This window comes from Empidonax traillii, unplaced genomic scaffold (assembly GCF_003031625.1).
Source record: "Empidonax traillii isolate 1590-97213 ecotype Southwest subspecies unplaced genomic scaffold, ASM303162v1 scaffold1324:size130620, whole genome shotgun sequence".
Taxonomy (NCBI): domain Eukaryota; kingdom Metazoa; phylum Chordata; class Aves; order Passeriformes; family Tyrannidae; genus Empidonax; species Empidonax traillii.
The window spans coordinates 1-12,576 of NW_020956517.1; the positions used below are offsets into that span (position 1 = coordinate 1).

The 12,576-nt window shown below is 45.1% G+C and overlaps 1 protein-coding gene across 1 annotated transcript in view; it reads left to right on the top strand.

The window, feature by feature from the left end:
- Window positions 1-5,784: 5,784 nt before the first annotated feature.
- Window positions 5,785-12,576, top strand: part of PTEN (phosphatase and tensin homolog) — a gene marked incomplete at its 5' end in the record, with an annotated part of 26,535 nt that continues 19,743 nt past the window's right edge. Inside the window, 2 exons of the mRNA XM_027906587.1 lie at window positions 5,785-5,882; window positions 8,759-8,803. Coding sequence (XP_027762388.1) covers window positions 5,785-5,882; window positions 8,759-8,803 — 143 coding nt within the window. The remainder of the gene's footprint in view (window positions 5,883-8,758; window positions 8,804-12,576) is intronic.

A 12,576-nucleotide genomic window follows, 5' to 3' on the forward strand; every position in this document is an offset into this window, starting at 1 on the left:
GTTTCAGCCACATCTGAGTTGGTCCCTTTTCTTGTTCTTTTAAGGCACAGATGGTAGAGTTGGCAAGTGCAGCTGGCTGGCTACAAGGAATCCTCCTTTGCTCTGAAGAACTTTCTTCCTGTTCATTTCCTCTCTACTTCCTGATGATCCAGGCTCGTAGAAAAATAGTAAACTCATTTTGTGCTTCATGCTGCCTAATGGAAATGCTGCCTATTGAACAAAAATTCAGCATGGCTCCAGTTTAAACAGCCTATCTGCTTAGGAAGCTTTCCCAGCTTGCTCTGGATCTATTTTCCTTGCTTTCTGGGTTTTTTGTTGTTGTTGTAGGGATGCTGTCAAGAAAATGGCACTAATAGGAGCTTGGCCATTTGTCAGGGCTCTTAAATCTGTTTGAGGATGGAGTGTGGACACTTCTCCTAACACTCCCCCCACCGTAGCTTCAGGCTGTCAAGCTGTTGAACAGCAAGAACAGTGTGGGGTTTTTATTTGTTTTTTTTGTGGTTTTTTAATCCTTTCTGTCGCTAGATGGACTTGTTTAAGCTGGACTTGAAGTGCTGGAGGTCACTGTTTCACTGCTGAGTGTTGGGAGAAAGGGGCTTGCTGTTGTTTTGTTTGCAGGTGGCAGGTCTGGGTTGTGCAGTGAAGTTTTTAGCCCCAAAGCGTGATTTGAACAGTCCCCTCAATCCCAGCTTCAGGAACAACACCTCAGCTTGTTTGAAATTCCCTTCCTAAAGGCAGATGAAGTCTAACGCTTGGGAGGTTTTGTGAAGAGTTAAAGCTCGTCCAGTGCCACCCCCCTGTCACGGGCAGGGACACCTTCCACCAGCCCAGGGAACTCCAACCTGGCCTTGGACACTTCCAGGATTCCAGGGGCAGCCACAGCTTCCCTGGGCAACCTGTGCCAGGTCCTCCCCACCCTCACAGGGAAGAATTCCTTCCCAATATCCCATCTAACCCTCCCCCCTGTCAATCTGAACCCATTCCCCCTTGTCCTGGCACTCCAGGCCTTTGTAAATAGTAAATATTTATAAGACTGTAAAGGGCTCTGAGTTTTAAAGTTGTTTTTTTGTTTTAATTATAAAATCTGTTTTCAGTGTTGGGTTTGACAAGCAAAGCTCCGTGTAAATTCTGAAGCTCTGCAAGCTCTGGCCTGCTTATAAAATGGGAGATGAGGTCGTTTGCTCTTTGTTTTCCCTTTAAAACCGCCTTAATGAGCGGAGTGAGGATCCTGTATTTGAAATACAGGACTTCATAAAATTACTTAAAAATTCTAATGCCCTTGTAGTTTCCTGATTGAGAGTGTTGCTCGCTGCAGGAGAGGCTGCAGCTGTCTGTTCTCGTGGCTGTTTGAGAATTAAGAATTGGTAAATATTTCGGTCTGTGTTTTTGGCCACCTTCCATTATTAGGCAAAAGGCTGATTTTGTGAGCAGCAGCACCAGTTATAGGACCAACATGAGTAATTTACTTTTCTATCTCCATGTATGTGAAGTTGCAAGTGTATACTGCATATTCTTTAATTTGATCTTGGCATAGTGTGAATATATAGACAGCTATTTTTGAAAGTGATTATAACTGCTGATTTGCATAATGATCCAGGATTTCTCTCATAGCAACTGCAAAGACTGTCATCTTCAGCAATGTGGGAATGATTTCAGGCTTTGAGGAGCAGTGTTTTGTTAAATCTCTGAGCAGCATCAGAGCGGAGGCACCTCTGAAGTGGCACCCGGATTATTTGCTTTGGTCTGGTTTTGATATCGGCGCTTTCTCGTTGGGGGATTTCGCAGATTATTGGGTGGTTTGGTTTGAAGGTTCCTTGGGCACAGCACAGCGCCTTGGTTCTGTAAAAGCTGCAGGTTGGTAATCAGTGAGCAGAGTTTTGGGATTTTGTGTGGCCTGTGGTACCACAATGTAAGAAGGATCTAAAGCTGTTAGGGAGAGTCCAGCCTTTCACTTCCAGGGGAACAGGTGTCTTAGGAAAGCCCTGCTTTGGCAGAACGTGGCAGGGTTTATTTTATGCTGTTTAAGGAAGCCCGTTTCGAGTCTGGGGAGTTCCAACACTCTGGTTGACTTTGTTTTGTGTGTGTTGAGCTGCCTCAATCAAGGACTGAGGCATGGAATTGATAATGAACTTGTTGCATGTTTTAAGTGATCAGTTCTCCCAGGTTTCTAAAATTAGCGGTATCATCACCAATTTTGTGATGACTCAGAGTTCTCCCTTTGAATGGAAGCCCGGCTTCCAAGCTCCTGTGTAAGAAATCTCCCTCTTCGTAGGGAATATCTTAATTTCAGCTTTGGGGATCAATGTTAAATTAAGTGAGGTGTGAAAAGGAGTGTCTGTGAACTGTGGAGCGTGGCTGGTGATAGAATTCCGTGAAGATGATGCTCCTAAAACCCGTCTGTGCAGTGACCACGGGCTGTCCCTGTCCCTGAAGAGGGGTTTTATTCCCCAGCATGGGGATAAAAACATGCAGGAATATCTACCCCCTCCACTTGCTGCAGATCTTGGGGTGGAAGAGCTTGGGTTTTGTGGCAGCTTTTCCACTGAAGCGATGAATCTTCTATCTGTGCTCTGAGACTGAGATCATCTTGTGCCAACAGCAGCTCCGCTTCCACCGCCTTCTTCCATCTCAGGCTGGAAATGCCTTCAAGCCAAAGGCATTGCTGCGGTTGCTTGGACCAACAAAAGAGCTTCAGAGCAACATGTGGAGGCTGCCAGAGCTCAAGGAGCTTTTGGGCAACGCTTTCAGGGACAGGGTGGGACAGTTGGGGGGTGTGTGCAGGGCCAGGAGTCACTCAGCGCTCCTTGTGAGTCCCTTCCAGCTCAGGATATTCCGTATTGAGAACACACTGAAAAGATATAAAGTTATCTTGCCCAGCAGTAGGAGTGCGTTTGTCATGGCTTTCCTTTGGGAGCAGAGGAATCCTGGTGCCATGAAAGGGTGTCCCAGGCTGGCAGGGCCGTGTCCTTTAGCAGGAGCCCTGCTGCAGACACGGGGGTGAGTCAGCAGTGGCGTGTGAACTGCATTCCTGCCTAATGCTTGCAGATAATCACTGAGGTACTTCAGGACGATTATATTTAGGGGGTGGAGAGATTGCCTTGCCTGTTTAAAAAAAAAAAACAAAAAAAAACCAAAAAAACAAAAACACCAAGCCAAATCATATTTTTCTAAAATCAACCCCCCCCTCCTCACTGGGCTCACCGGTGGATGTTTGGTTTTTGAGCAGCCCTGGAGTTTTTGTGCTCTCAGGTTGCAAAGCCCCAGAGCGCACAGGATGCTTTTAGTGAATCAGCATCACAGGCTCACAGAGGCACCTCTGGAGATCATCCACTCCAGCCTCCTGCCCAGGCAGGGTCACCTGGAGCAGGTGACACAGGAACATGTCCTGGTGGGTTTGGAGTGTCTCCAGAGGGGGAGACATTCCCTGGGCAGTGTTCCCTTGTTCCACTGCTCTGCCACCCTCCATGGGAAGAAGGTGTTCCTCATGTTGAGGTGGCCTCAGTAAATAGATCTGATTTTTTTTTTCCCCCCACCCTGCCCCTTTGAGAGTATTTTCCATTTTTTTTCTTTACTGGGATATTGTGGAGCACCTTTTGCAATACCCACTCTGCACTTAAAAAATAATTGTAGTGATCCTGGTATAGTTTAAGGGACCTTAAAGCTCATCCAGTTCCACCCCCTGCCACGGGCAGGGACACTTTCCACTAGCCCAGGTTGCTCCAAACCCCGTCCAACCTGGCCTTGGACACTTCCAGGGATAGGGCCTGGTTAAGTTAAGCATTCCTAGTGATTCCTGGTTGCTTTGGGGTGTCTGCTTCTCTTCCATCTTGCACCAGCTGGGAATCCTGGAAAGTATCTCGTGGCTCAGCCTCTGGGAGAGGAAAAGCATCTGAGCATAAACCACAGGCTGCGACGCCTGAGGAAAAAAAAAAACGTTTGGAGTAAAGCTCACAAATGGAAATCCGAGCAAGTTAAAGTGGAATTTGGTGAAGTTTGGGCGTCTGTCTGATGGGTGATACTACAGCTGAAACTGGGGTTTGATGTGGTGTGTCAAAATGAATTGATTTTATCCCTGGTTTTGTTGGTTTTTATTTTATTCTACCCTGGCAGGAATGCTTGTCTTCCACAAAGAAGTGCTGTGGAGAGCAGCTTAATTTATTGGATTATTTTGCTGGGGTAGGACCCAAAAGGAGGTGCTTTGCAGGAGAAATGCTGGAGAAGTGGCAGTAGGGAGAAATCAGGTTGAGGGGGGAGTGATGTGGTGTGTAGCTGAAAGCCAGATAATTCACTATTAATAAAATATAGAACCAGTTTCTTCTTCTTATGGCAAAGAGGAACTGAAAAATAGTGAAGGCGCTGCTAATTATATAGCACCTTTTGTTAATTAAGGAGGTGTGAACTGCTTGAGAAGTAAAATAGGATCAGAGTGGTGTTCCACGTTTGTTATTTGAAGTTATCACAAGCTCTGTAAGTTAAACAATTTAATGTTGAGGATTTTTTTTTTTTTCCTCCAGTGTAAGTGTTCTTTAGGGTTTGGGCAAGTACAGAATAAACTGGAAACCAGCCACAACCCCCTTTCAGCTTCTGTATTTAAGGCAGCTCCAAATATTTATTTCATTTACTCAAAAGCTTTCCTATTTTTCTCATTGTCTGCACAAATCATCTGTTGAATGGCCCGAGCAGACCAATGCCTATTAATACTCGGATTACCACACAGTAAATGCCAATTCTTTTTTTTTCTTTTCTTTTTTTTTTTTTTCTGAGAGTACAAAACATGATTTCCGTGTATTCAGCCCTTAATGTTTTTCTGGAGTCTCGCAGTTAACGGTGTCAATGCAGAGCTGGGTCTGTGCTGCTCCGCTCCGAGGCCTCGAGCTTGTGGGAATTCTGCAGGGGTGGAGTAAAGGAGTTTCATGTCCTACTTCAGGCTTTGCTTTGTGTACAACCAACTGGAATTTTAATACCTTGGAAGCTGCTGCTGCAGCAGCAGAGTCTCCCATCCCGATGATCCAGCTCGTTGCAGCTTTGGGATAATTTGACCCTCAAAATGGTTCTTGACGGGGTGGGATAATTTTAGGTTAAAAGGGCCCTCTGGAAACCACCTCCTTCAAGCCCCCTTGTTTAAAGCAGGGCCAGCTTCAAACATACCGTGCTTTGTTCTTGCTCCTTCTAAAATTAGTTTGAGGAGGAGTATGTTAATGCAGCAGGGGATGGGCTGTTGGAGCTGCTGCTTTCATTTCTGGTTTGATTTTTTTTTTTCAGTGAAGCTTCTTCACTCCATTATCATTCCTAACACTGTTTTAAACTCGGGAGTACTTTCCTTTCTGGAGTTCTGTTAAAAAAAAAAAAAAAGCCAAAACAAGCAAGTGAATCCACATATCATTTCACCACCAGGAAAATAAATGCCAGTAATTTTCTAGCAGTTTGCTGGGAAGTCTGTAGAGATGTAAACTTACAGCTTTCCTATTTGCCCCTTTTTTTTTCCTTAGCACTGATTTGTTTGGGCTTAAGAGGTACTTTTGCCTAAATTCTTTTATCTCAGGTTGCTTGTGGCAAGTGAATTGCAGGTAGTTCAGAACAAGAAATGAGGTGAATTCTTGAGCAGTGGGTAATTGTTGGGGTTTTCTTTTTGATAAACAAGATGCAGAATCCTTTTCCCATTCCCCTCTGTTGTGTGGAGCCGGTTGGAGTTGTTGCTTTGACTCGGATACAGTTAAACATTGGATTGATGTCCATTCAATGCTCTTGCAGACATTTCACGTGCTTTACAAGTATTTCCTTTAACTTGCACCTCCAGATATTTATCCAAACATAATTGCTATGGGCTTTCCTGCAGAGAGGCTCGAAGGAGTGTACAGGAACAACATTGATGATGTAGTAAGGTAAGGCTTTCTTTCTCTTTTTCCTTAACTTGTGCAACTGGAATATTCTTTTCTGTACTCGTTTGAGTTGTGCTGAGGAAAGGATGCGTGTTCTGATTCGTAGAAATGGCAAGATTTTTGCTTCTTGTGGATGTTGCCTCATTGGTTTTCCTGGAAAATGTTGGAGACAAAGGAAATGGTCAGGCTGCTGTTCTGGGGTGATCTCCAATGTGCATAATCTGCCTTTTTTTTTTAGTGTGAAAAATTCACTTCAGTGAGTTGTGTTGGAGTAAAAAGGAGGTTCTTTGCTTTTAGGAAGACATCAGTCCATGGCATTTCAGGATAAATTTGGCCTTACCCCTTTCTTCAGTCGTTAGTGGTGTGCTTCATAAGTTAATTTTGAGTCAAAGTAGTAAATACAGGGGACTTTATCTAAAGGCTTTTACACTGGGTTGTGTTCAATAATCATGGACAAGGAGAAAAATCAGCTAAAATTCATTCCTGCTGCTAAAAAACCCCTCCAGGCTGTCATTTTTACCCTCAAATGAAGTCATTGGCTGTGAATTGCTGGCTGCAGCTGCGCAGGGGGTGCAGACTGTTTTGGGAGCATCCTTGTAATTCTTCAGTCATCAACACCCAACCTGGAGAGTGTGGCGTGAGAGGCTGCATTAAAAACAAAATACTTGGTGGCACAGGTTGCCCAGAGAAGCTGTGGCTGCCCCTGGATCCCTGGAAGTGTCCAAGGCCAGGTTGGACAGGGCTTGGAGCCACCTGGGCTGGTGGAAGGTGTCCCTGCTTATGGCAGGGGGTGGAACTGGATGGTCTTAAGGTCCCTTCCCACCCACAAAACTCAGCCACTGTAGCCATCTTTCGCTGCCAGCAGTCAGAGCCACGTTTTTGTGATGCTGATGGGGTTTTGCATCTGCTGAGTGAAGTGTCTGGTCCCTGAGGGGCTCCATCTTGGGGAATTGTAGGATAGGGGCAAAGGCTGGATTGAAAATAAATCCTAGAATGGTTTGGGTGGGAAGGGACCTTAAAGATCATCTCATGGCACCCCCTGCCATGGGCAGGGACACCTTCCACCAGCCCAGGTTGCTCCAAGCCCCGTCCAACCTGGCCTTGGACACTTCCAGGGATGGGGAGTCCAAAAAAACCTCTCTCTGGGCAACTCATGCCAGGGCCTCACCGCCCTCACAGGGAAGAATTTCCTCCTAAAATCCAACGTGGGAATAATCCAAATAAATAACAATAGGCAGCAACCTTTGAAGGCCCTCTTTTTATTCACAGCATTGATTTCAGTTGCTTCTGCATGAAGGAAAATACATTTTATTGAGTGCATAGGTGTGTGTAAAATAGACTTTTGAAGATGAATGCCTATAGAATGATTAAGCTGTCCATGAACACATTGATCAAAAGGAGCAGTGATCACCTAAAAGCATCATCAACCAAATTAAGATCTGGAGAGATGTAAATTAAGTGGCTATAGGGAACTGGATGCTGAGGCAGTGATAATGTTTGTTGCCTCCTATTTTTAAACAAGAATAAAATGTGATCATGCAGCATTTTTCCACGTCGCACTCCTCATCTGCTCCGGTCCTTTTTTATCGTGGAATTATTTCTCCAAGAGCTTTTCATGCAGAAATTCAACGTTGCTTGAGCTCCGGAGCAATTGGCATTGAGCCAGGATCCACCAGTGGGCTTTTTCTGACTATGCTGACAAATTCCAGGCTAATAACTGCGTGAGAAGTACGACCTGGACTGCTGGCAGTGTCGCTTGGAGAGGTTTTGGATGGAATTTCGTCCTTAGAACGGGAGATGGAATTTTTTTTCTTTGTGGATATTACCAGCAGCAGCGGAGTCAGCTCTCCTCGCTCTCCAGAGTGTGTGTTAAACAAGCAGGAACATCTCCTGAAAACAAACCTCCGAGTCCACCATCTTCCTCAGGCTCTCCCAAGTGTGCTGGGGGGGGGGGAAAACCAGCGGGAGCCTTGGAATACTTCTATTCCCAATGAAATCGGAATCTCGAGGAGCGTTCACATCTGTTCCTGTTTTAACGCCGGGGCTGAACCCACGGAGTTCTCCGGGATTCTTGCTGGAATATTATGACTGATAAACCAAGAGCTTGTTTTCGCTCGAGCTTTCCAGGATTTTTTAGCAGCCAGTGTTTCTTTTCGATTCGAACAGCATGTTCTGTCATGGCTAATTAAATTCCTCCTGGCTGATGTGCAGATACACACTGTTGATGATGTTAAGAGTAAACATTTGTGTGTTCTTCCTCCTTGCACGTTGCCAGGTGACACATCATATATAATCGCGGCGATTTTGATGAATCACGTTTGCAGTTTGGCTCGCCCGGGCTTGTATGGGAAGTTTGTGTTTTTTTGGGGGGTTTTGTTTGAGGTTGGGAAACGAAAGGAGCGTGAAAAAGTGATCTCCCTCCTTCCTGTCAGAACCCACAACGTCACACTTGGGTGGCAAATAACGGCCCTTTAAAATGGGATTGAAAGGACCGGTCGGGGCTGCAGCTGGAACACAAAAGTTACTTTAAACGATGAAATGGGAAGTGTTCACAGATCCCTGGCGTGGTGGGTGCTTTCTGCTTTTCAAAATAACCAGCCCTTGCTCAGCTTCACCCGGTGATCTGCAGGTACTCCAGGGATCGGCAGATCAGTCCGCACAGTCAGTGTTTCGCTTTGCAGGCCAGATCTTGGCTTTTCTGAGTTGCAATAATCCCTCTATCCGCGCTGCTGGATTGTTTGGATGAGCTCTGCAGGGAATGCAGAGCTGCACAGGCTGGGTGGTGCTTTGAGGAGGCTGCAAATTAATTATTGCAATGTATATTAATACATCTTGTTTCTCTCCTTTTTTTTTTTTTTTTTCTTTCCTTCCTGCTTAAGGTTTTTGGATTCGAAGCATAAAAACCATTACAAGATATACAATCTGTAAGTATGCTCTTAGAGATGCATTTTCCCAAAATAATGACTTCTAAAAATAGCTTTTGGAGGGGAGGGGGTGGCAGGGGGGTGCAAGTGGCTTCTTGTTGCTGTCCTGAAGCGGAGCTGGGGATGTTTTGCACATTTCTTAAAACAATTAAGGCTGATTGAGAGCCCTGGTACTTCATTTAGAGGAGCTGAGCGAGGTTAAATGAAATGCTGGGGTGTATTCATATTCCTTGAACGCTTTTAAATGACTTGGCACCCGGCCCATCTGGAGCTTGTACCATGTGATTAAAAAGTGAAAAGTAATTCACAGCAGGCTTTCTGGTCGTGTATTAATGTCCAGTTGCCAAATGAATATTTTCCTGGGATTTTTTTTTCTTTTCTCTGGTTTTTTTGGGTTGGTTTTTTTTATTCTTTTTTTTTTTTTTTTGGCAATCCAACCACATTGGTACCGTGGTACTCTCTTTGCTTCCTCACTCCTCTTGTCTGTCCCTGTATTTATGACTTTAAAAAAGAGCTGTTGGGGCGATGGGTGATGGATTCTCACTTCTCTTAAGTGTAATGTTTTGCCTCTGAAAATTTAGTTATGCAGAAAGCTGTTATTGTTGCTGTTCCTTGATCAAATTTATATGTTAGCTTAGGCTAATTTCATTTGTATAAATGATTTGGTGATGTCAAGCTGCTGTTGAGAAGTAGGTCGTGGTTTTCCTACCCCTCATCTTTTTTCCTAGAAATCTAAAGTTGAAGATTGATTCTCTGAAGTGCTACAGCTTTATTTTTTTTATTATTTTTTTTAAAATTAATGTATTTCCAAAGATCTGCAATTAATGGAAAAATTACTGTCGTCTGGAAATCCAGGCAATGCCTGACACTGTAATCTGTCAGTCATTAAAAATAAGTATTTGAAAATGAGGATTTAACTCTGCCTCTGAGTTAGCTGAAGGATTATGCATCAAGCAGCTCTGTTTCCTGATGCTGGGGAGAAGTGACAGCAGAAGCTGAGGAATTGTATTCTGATTTTTGAAGTTGTCTGGAGGGTAGGATGGATGGGACAGAAAAGGATACAGGCATAAAATACAGTCAGTGACCATACAAGTTCAGGAGCAAAACTGTATTTTTCAGCTTAAAAGCCCTCCAGAATGTTATCCTTTGAATAAGTGGATGCAATTTCTGGCAGGAGGTTGCTGTGTGTAAACCAGGCTTGGTCAGAAAGCAGGATATTTTTTTTTTTTTCTTCATGTCAAAATGAATTTCCCTCTTGCTCACCTTGAAAACAAACAAAGCTTCCTAAAATTACTCACCCTCAGATGAAAACTTTTGGAGGATAAAACATCCTGTTAAAGTGTGAAGGTTTTTTTTTTTTTTTTCTTCCCCAAGACGTGGCCCAGTTGCAAATTAAGATTTAGGTGATTTATTTGGAAAGTGGAGCTTTTAAACTGTGTGGAGATCCCAGATTACCTCTTGCACCTTTTTGCAGGAGAGGTTTATGCAGGTAAAATGCCATCAGGTGACTCGTGGCAGTGTTTGCTCAGGAGATGGGGAAGGAATTGCATCCATCAGGTGTTCCAGAGAACTTCATCTCCTCAGATGAAGCTGTAAATAATCACCCATTGTCTGCGTTTCAAAGGAGGAGGTGGGAGTTCAGAGGAGCTACGTGATCATAGTCAGAATTATTTCCAACTGTCACGGGGTTTGAGTTCCCTTAAGGTGGCTGTTCCGGGAAGTTTGGTTTGAAAGGATTTAGAGATTTTTCTAAAATTAAGTCAGTTATGCCTCATCCTCACATCTTTTTTATCTCCTTACCAGTGTTGGAGCAGTTTCATTTTTTGCTCCTTGTTTGTGTGGTTTCTCTCTTGTGTTCCTTTAACCCTTTGCAGTTTCTTTGTTTCTATTTTCCCCTTTTCATCTCCTCACTCCACGTGCTGCCTGATTGTTACCCCCCCTCCCCCTTTTGGAATCCTCTCCATCTTCTCCAGGCTATTTCCTTGCAGTGTCCTGCAGGCAGATGGTTGAAGGAAGGGTTTGATGTGCATGTTTGTTCTTCTGTGGAAGCCCGAAGTCCTGTTGGCAGTGGGATCATGATTGACCAGGAACATGCCTGGCAGCACTTTAGTTCCTTAAACTCCCTTTAATCCTAGGGAGGGTTATAAGACCTGTGCCAACCCACTCCTCACCCCCAAAATGCAAAGAAATATTCAGGTTTCATCTGGAGACCTGACTATTACAGGTGTTTAAAAAAAAAAAAAATGCTTTTGAAGTGTTAAGCACTCCCCAAAGCGTGTGTTGGTGGGATCTGTGCTGCAAATCCACAGGATTTGGGGTCAGCTGTGCCTGGAACTCCTCACTTGGTTGTGTTCAGCTCCCAGAAGAGGGCCCAGAGAGGGCCATGAGTGTGTTCTGTGCTCGGTTTCTATCCTTGGTATCAGCAAAACTATTTCTTCTCCCTCATGGCATTTGACTTGAGACTCTCTCAGACTTCAAATTTTGAAGGCTTCCCGTGTGTGAATTATTTCTTGGTGTGTGTGTGTGTTTTGAAGACTTTCATCTCTTCCTACCTATTAGAACTGGGTGTTTCTTTAGAAGGAAGCAGGAAACCCTCTTGGATAAGATGCTTTGTGTTAACTGCTTTGCTTCCTAAGCCAGGCTCAGGTCCCAGAGTGCAGGTACTGAGTGGTTACTCCATCCTGGGTGAACATCCTGCATCCAACCTTTCTTCTCGAAGGCTCGAGTGCAGATGATGTTTTTGGGAGTCCCATCTGCCACCTTCACCTGCGTCAGGTCATTTCTGACCCAGGGAAAGTGTCAGCGGTCTGGTGGGAGCTGGAAAAGCTGCCAGACTTCTCCCTAGATGAGGGTAGAGTGGGGAAGGCTCTGCAGTCGTGAGAAAAAGGAGCACTGAGAGCTTGTGCAAGCCCAGCAGAGTTGTGAGTGTCGTGGACAAAGCTCAGAGCAGCTCTGGGAGGCTCCACTTACAGTCACAAGTAGGAACCCAAGTTTGTGTGTCTGAAAGTGTCAGGTCAGCTCCACGTGGCTCCAAAGGCTGCAGTCCTAACATAGCTGGGGAGGAGAGATGAGTCCTGAAAGTGGGGTGGGAATTGGAGTCCTGTGAAGAGCAGAGGTTGCAATCAGAGCAGAAGATCTACGCATGCTTCATCTACCGAAATGACTCCCAGTCGTGTTTCAACCTGGGGTCCTGTTGTTTCGTAGAATCATGGGATGGTTTGGGTGTTGGAAGTGGCCTCGAATCTCCCCTCATTCCACCCCCCTGCCATGGGCAGGGACACCTTCCACTATCCCAGGATGCTCCAAGCCCCATCCAAGCTGGCCTTGGCAGGATTTGAGGCAGGATTGTTCTTGTTTTCCTTTCTGAGCTGCACTTCCACTCCCGTCACTTGGCCTCAGAGAGCAGCTCCAAGGAGCACTGCAAGGGCATCCACTCTTGCCTTCTTTCCCTTTACCCCAACATCTCATCTGCAACTGGCTGACTGGCATTTGAAGTTCACTTAAATTCAGGAACCGATGCCAAGTGTGATTTCTGTGGGAATATCTGGTGGGGCTTTCAGTTGACTGTGGCGGTCCTGACATGTCCTCGTGATCCCCACCACTCCTCTGTTGCCGGAGGAGGCATCTTGGCGTGTGTTTTGAGTTCAGAATCAATTGGATGAAGGTCACAGCTGCCTGCCCTTCATGTGTTTGGGAGCATAAAGCTGCCTGGAGTGGCAGGAGCTGTTAATAGCCCAGGTTAAAAAGTAATTATATATTGAGTTACTTGCGTG